Consider the following 6,702-nt stretch of genomic DNA (forward strand, 5'->3'; position numbering starts at 1 on the left):
AGACTTTGTGCAAGAATTGCTAACTGATCTGAAGTTTGTTTCAGTCTCTCACGCTGTGATAAAGATGGGTGGCAGGAAATTGGCTGAACCCCTCATGAGAAACTGGCCTCCCTGCTCGGCTCAAACATGATTATCCCGTTTCCTCTAATGAGGAAGTTTAAGTCAGTGATTAAAATTGCTGTGCTTGCTGGACAGAGCTGTGCCTCAGGCTGCAGTGGAAAGGATAGTGGATGTTAGGCTTTTATAAATAGCCAAAGTCCCACCAGTTGGTTCTCTTATACCTGTTATCTTATTGAATGCGTGTGTGCGCATTTCTGTGAGTGCGTACGTTTTCACAGCGGGTGTGCTGCAGAGCTCTGGGGAGGATCTTGGGTATCCCTCGCCCCAATGCTTCTCTCTTCCTTTGGTTGCTGAATATTTGGAGCTCTCTCTTTTCCTCCTCTGTGAGAGAATGGCAATAGCGCACCTGTTGGGGGAAAAAAAGGGGGGAAATTAAAGTCAATCTTTGTCCACAAGCAGTCGGGGGGGRTTATCACTTTAAAACATCCACCCATTACAGCTAATGACCAGGCTTTCATCTTTGCATGGAAGTTTGGGGAAGAGGATCACATAAAGTCCATATTTGGTAGGAAAAAGAGTTAAATTAGAGATAATTCACCCCCCGAGGCTGTTTTGAAAGGATGGCAGGAGCAGTACACAAATCCTTCCTCTGTATTTAGAGTTGAGGATAAAGTCTCAGATAAAAGGCCAGGACCGTCCTAACAATCAGCTCAGCGGTACTCTAAACAACAGTAAAAGATGCCGGTGTGCGAGCTCCCTCACACACACTGCTTATCCATTCTAACCACAGCGATGCAAGGAATCCTTCCTTCACTTCCTCAGCCACCAGGTCTGCCAACAAACGTAATAAAACACCTCAGCCACACATTTTGTGTGTGTCTATTGTGTATCTTCTGTATGTGTACACAAAGACCACCCCTGTCAGTACGAGCTCCCCTTCCCTCTCTGGTGAAATCTCCACCATATCTCCCAACGTAAACTCCATTAACCCAGATGTGGCTGGTTTACACACCATAAAACCGATCTTCAGGAGAGGCTGGTTTGTGCTTTAATGTCATAAAGTCCTTTTATTTTGTTTGAGTTGAGGGAGTGCAGCTATTGTTTCAGCTAAAAGAGACAAGCAAGACTGTTTAGTTTGCTCAGCTGTGGGCTTAGGTTCACTTTGAGTTGCCAAACCCTCCCAAAGTCATCTCTCGTTTCTCACTAAGGGGGTTTCAGATGGTTTCCAGACACCCACAATGACTCTGTGACTCTTTTGACTGTTTCTCTACCTCGTTGTCGTGCGGCGGCAGCTGATAGAGGAGCTGTCGGATCCTGTGCTTCTCTCCAGGACTGTTCACGTACGGCACTTTGTCTTCGGGCAGACAGGAGAAATACATCTGGACCTGGGAGACACACGCACGGATTTAAGCAGACGAACAAATAAGAGGGAAAAAAAATTATCAGGGCTTTTGTCGAGCGGCTTTGACGGAACCCGTCTTTCACAGTCACCCAGGCATGGCGGTGTGTGTCCTTCATTTGTGACTTTACGGGCTAAATATGCCAATCTGTATCCAGTCACAGGCACCTGACTGTGAAATCTCTCCACACACAAGGAGACAGAGAGACTTTAAATGTTAATGTTTGCCTCGGTTAATTTCCTTTAACTGGAGAACTGGAAACCTGGACAAGATGTGTGTGTAGGCAGAAAAAAGGGCAGAAAAAACTAAGTATTTTCTGACTGAGTTGAAGTGAATATATTCACCTTGAATACACACAATTAAATAAAAAACTAATTCCCCAAATACAGCCTGTCTGTGCAAACAACCTTTTTATTTTACTTGACAAAATTCCAGTTGTGTGTTTATTTTTCCAGGTTCCCTCACATGTTTGGGCTGAAACTGTATGGGAACGGGATGAGTGTAAGGATGTGCAGAAAGCCGGAGATTAGGTGTGCATCTGTGGTCAAATGACATCATCGTGGAAGGGAAAAGCCCTACCTGCTCAGGCCTGAGTCCCGGTGGCACCCAGGCRTACTCCTCCAACGCACACCCAGAGTCGTCATCCGAGGTGGAGCTCCTCTGGAAGCCCACCGACATCTTCCCCATTTTGCCCCCAGCACGAGCCTCCATGTCCAGCCCCCGCGTTAAAGGGCGCTCCCTTCTGTCGCTGCGCTCCAGGTTCATYGCACTCAAGCTCTGTGGAGCAGAGAAATGAAAGGATCTGGGGTTTATATTCGCATAACTTTTCCCTTTTCCTTTTTTTTGTCACTTTTTCTCCCTGCTTGAATATTATTCTTTAATTGTACACAAATCCCAGCAATAAACCACCGGCTGGAGAATTGCTGATCTTGGATTTTTTTCCCTCTACACTTATTGCAAATTCCTCTAGATTTACTAAAAGCCTGCAATCAGTCAGCTTCTCTACAAGATAAGTGCTTTTATCCTGGTAGTGTTGCAACAGTTTGGTATAATGTCTGGAAAAACATGGGAAGAGCAGAAAACACACGGAATAAAAGAACAAAGTTGCTGCTTTAATAACGGTCGGTTCACGAGTGAAAGTCAAGAAAAACCTGATCTGTTACAAGGGCGTGCAGAAGGGGTGGCCTGAGGTGGCCGAAAAAAGGTGAAATACCTCAAACAATTGCAATTAGATTGAAAAACTTCTAATTTTACTATTACAAATCAGTAAAACTACCAATTAAGGGTAAATCGTTACAATATGTGCTCATAATGAACATCAAATAAATAAAATCACACAAAATAAGCTATTTTCAATATATTTTTATTAGCTTTACCAACCATTGCTGTATTGATCAGCTTGTGTGATATGTGCTTTATTAGCAAAATATTTATTTAAAACATTGACATGCAAGGCTGCAGACATTCCTAATGACCATGAGTTTCATTTTATCTGAGCATGTTTATTCACCTGAAAACACAACAGGACAAAGCGTCTCTCATCCTAATACACATGAATGTGTGTTTTGAACGTATTGATGTTGTTTGAAAGAAAGAGAAATGATTGTTGACTTAAGGAGCTCCAGAAACCACAGAAAGCTTACATGGAGTTCAAGGTCATGCATGTGTATGAAAACAAAAATCTATGATACAATTAAGTGCTAGCCAAATAGAAAAACATAAGTATTTAGCAATTATTGTTACGTAACACCATAAGAGAAATGGTCTATTTTTGTTATTCTTGCAAGTCCTGTAAAAATTGTTTTTTTAGCAGGACAAAACACAGTGTGGTTGACTTTAAAGGTCATGTTTTCATGTTGCACCTAGTATATACAGTAAACACATGCATGCTAATGTGAGGCGCCAAGTACAAAATTTCACTAACATACTTTTTATTATTTAGCTCACTGTTCTTACATTTAGCATTTTTACTAAATGGTAAATTTAAATGTTGCATTTAAGTATTAAATCCTAAAAGTTAAACCTTAAATGTTGAAGTTCACATTTTAGTATTTTGGAATGGAACGCAGCCGTCGCTGGGCTCATGTTATGACATCATCATCCTGAGACYAGAGCTCCACTGAAGCTAAAGCTTCCCTTCAAGACATCAAACTTGCAGTTATGGCCGGTGTCTGAGCTGCACCTCAAACTGCTGGACCACGGGTACTACCCATACACTGACTTTACAAACACATTTTGAATTTAGATTTTAAATATTAACTTTRGCWGTGTTAGAAGTGTTAGCAGAAGTTAGCGTCAGATAACCAGGATGACGTCATCATCCTGCAACAAACATCAACATTGGCCACTGCTAATGATGCTGAAGATAATGTTTAAAGTCTAAATTCAAAACGTGTTAATGAAAAACAATATCGGTTGTCCCTGGTCCAGCAAGTGCAGCTCAGACGCAGGCCATAACTGCAAGTTTGATGTCTTGTAGTGAAGCTTTAGCTGCAATGGATCACTACCGATTGCTATCGTCTCAGGATGATGACATCATAACATGAGCCGAGCATCAACTGCAAAGGCTGCGTTCCATTCCAAAATACCTAAATAACAAACAGCAATAACAATAAAATGTTAGTGGGAAAATTTTAACACTCAAATACTGAGCTAAATAATGAAAAAATAGTTTAGTGAAATTTTAATTTTACACTTGGCACCACATGCTATTGCAGAATAGGGGTTTAAACATGGATTCCGATGTCCTGACTGAAGGCTTCTTCCACATGAATCAGTAACCTTCAAACAGCAGTAGCAAGACTCGCATCACAAGCATCTTTTTGTTCTCTCTTTACAAGCTGATAACGATTTTTAGACCCACGTGTGATTGGGGACTCATCAGTATGTGTGTCTCCACCGGGTAGCCTCCTTATCGCAGCATTTTTTTATGTTCTCCAGAGACCCACCCCCTCACCCCCTGCGTCTGATAACGCCACTCGAGGTGTTGAAACTGCATTTTTTTTTCTTGTTGGCTCCTTCTCCACTCTGCACTTTTGTCATGTAAAAATGCGAAGCAGCATGGGGACATGTTGGGCTAAAAGGCAGACAGAAACCTCACACTCGCCCTTCAAACTGTATGCAGAGTAGAGCTTTTGCATCAGAACAGCATTTTGTGAAGACATGGCAGCTTGTGTATGCGGAGTCAGCATTCAAGCTTTCAGCTATTTCAGCAATTCACAGACCAAATATAGATTTTGCTAATTTTAGATTTTAAGTAGCTCAATTTGACCTTTAGCTACTGTTTTGTTGTTTTATCTTTTATCTGCTTTGGTGGCTTTAGCTTTTAGCTACTGTTCTATTGGTTTTAGCCTGTGTTCAGCTAGTTTTGCTTTAACATTAAAAACTGGCTTTTTTACAAAACTGCAGCTGTCTTTTACACTGATTTTTTTTGCAGAAAATGTAACTGTCTAGTTATTGTTACATTTAACTAAAGATTTGACTGTTGACAAATGAATTTGTCACTAATTTGAAAATGAAACGTTGTGTGGGGTCAGTAAGATGCTGTAACTTAGCTGCAGAGAAGCTGTACTCCAAACTGGCRTGGTGTAAACTGGGCCTATAGTCCCACCTCACAGCCAAACCCCAGGAACAAGCTGAGGAACATATTAGCACCCACCCCCGTCTCTTCTAATTAACATACAAGACTCCACAACAGCAAATTTGCAGATTAGAAACAGCTGAAAAGTCAAGCCGCTCATCTTATCAAAGGACAAAAGAGAATTTAACTGTCGCTTTGTTCTTTAGCAGCTAATCTATCAGGTTTTACGGCTCAACAGATAATGTTCTCCTGCAGCTTTTCCCCCTTCCATTATCCTCCGTTATCTCATCTAAACTAGTTGGGCTCAATAAGCAAAGTGAGCTGGTGTGGAGGCCTTTTGTTTTTGTGAGACTGATTCTGATTTTTCTTACTAATATTTATCATCATCTTATCTTGGAATGCAAGGTTTTCAGTTCTTATGAAACAAATGCACCGACTCCTGTTTAAGACCGTCTGACAGTCAAAATGACTAAAAAACCCAGAGTGGTGTCAGAAACACCTCATTACTTCTCTGAGTGAACTTGAGCTGCAGCGTGTTCATTCATCACCCTCACAATATGTGTGTGCCCTTCAGCCATCAGCTCCTGCCTCTCATCCCGCGAGCTCCGGTGGGGGGGGGGTGACTGCAGATTCCTGAGCCAATATACACAGCAACTCACATTTCACCATGTCACCACTTGGCAATAACACAATGGGTGTCTTTGTCATAAAAAAATAAAATAAATAAAAAATAAAAGGGCACCAACTCATCGAGACGTCGGCCACGCAGGAGAGACGTGACAGGAGGAGGTTCGGGAGGTTAAAAAGGGAAAGTCTTCTTTTTCTCAACAAACAGGAGTCACAACATTAAGTCTGTGTAAACACAGGTCACATGAGTCCGCTCCCACTTAACTGAGAGTCCTCAACAAATTTAAAGAAGTCTTCCTTAGAAAGGCAGATGTCTATAAAGTACTTGTAAAAGTAAAAATACCTTAACAGAAAATGACTTTGGTAAAAAATAAGTTTCACTTAAGTAAAAGTCATAAAAACTGGGAAGTAAAAGTACATTTACACACWCTAAAAAATAACTGTAGAATTYATATAACCCCTTAACACTTTTTGTTCCACCGATGGGCAAAAATGGTACAGTTTCTGCCTTTAAACGTTTCCAGACACTACTGGGGGCTTTTATTTTGAAGACTAGGTTGTCAGACAACTTCCTTTGGTTCTTACATTCAGTTTGTCAAAATTATTTAATGCAATTTCAAGGGCAACTGTTAAGAGGTTAAGCAAACTGGTTCTACTTAACCAAGTTGAGAAAATATGTATAATGCCTCATATTTTTCTTTTTTTTTCATTTAACCTTTATTTCAACAGGCAAAACATTAAGAACAGTTTCTTATTTACAATGTTGGCCTGAGAGTGCAAAAACACTCTACTGAGCTTAGTGGAACCAGTTGACATGACTTGGTTGAGAAAATTCAACACTTCATTTTTTAGAGTGCAGAAACAACTCCTTTCATGATGAGTTTAGACTTAATTTTGTAACAAGGTGTTAAATTTGAAAGTAAAGAAGTAAAAGTATCAATTTTAGGTTTTAAATGTAACAAAGTAAAAGTATGATTAAAAAATACTTAAAATTACAAATCCTCAAAAAAATTACTTAAGTGCTGTAATGAAGTA

The 6,702-nt window shown here is 40.4% G+C and overlaps 1 protein-coding gene across 1 annotated transcript in view; it reads right to left on the reverse strand.

Moving 5' to 3' along the window:
• Positions 1-328: 328 nt before the first annotated feature.
• Positions 329-6,702, reverse strand: part of prickle1b (prickle homolog 1b) — a gene marked incomplete at its 3' end in the record, with an annotated part of 7,311 nt that continues 937 nt past the window's right edge. Inside the window, 3 exon segments of the mRNA XM_014016975.1 lie at positions 329-466; positions 1,332-1,445; positions 2,040-2,237. Coding sequence (XP_013872429.1) covers positions 329-466; positions 1,332-1,445; positions 2,040-2,237 — 450 coding nt within the window.

This window comes from Austrofundulus limnaeus, unplaced genomic scaffold, assembly GCF_001266775.1.
Source record: "Austrofundulus limnaeus strain Quisiro unplaced genomic scaffold, Austrofundulus_limnaeus-1.0 Scaffold158, whole genome shotgun sequence".
Lineage (NCBI taxonomy): Eukaryota > Metazoa > Chordata > Actinopteri > Cyprinodontiformes > Rivulidae > Austrofundulus > Austrofundulus limnaeus.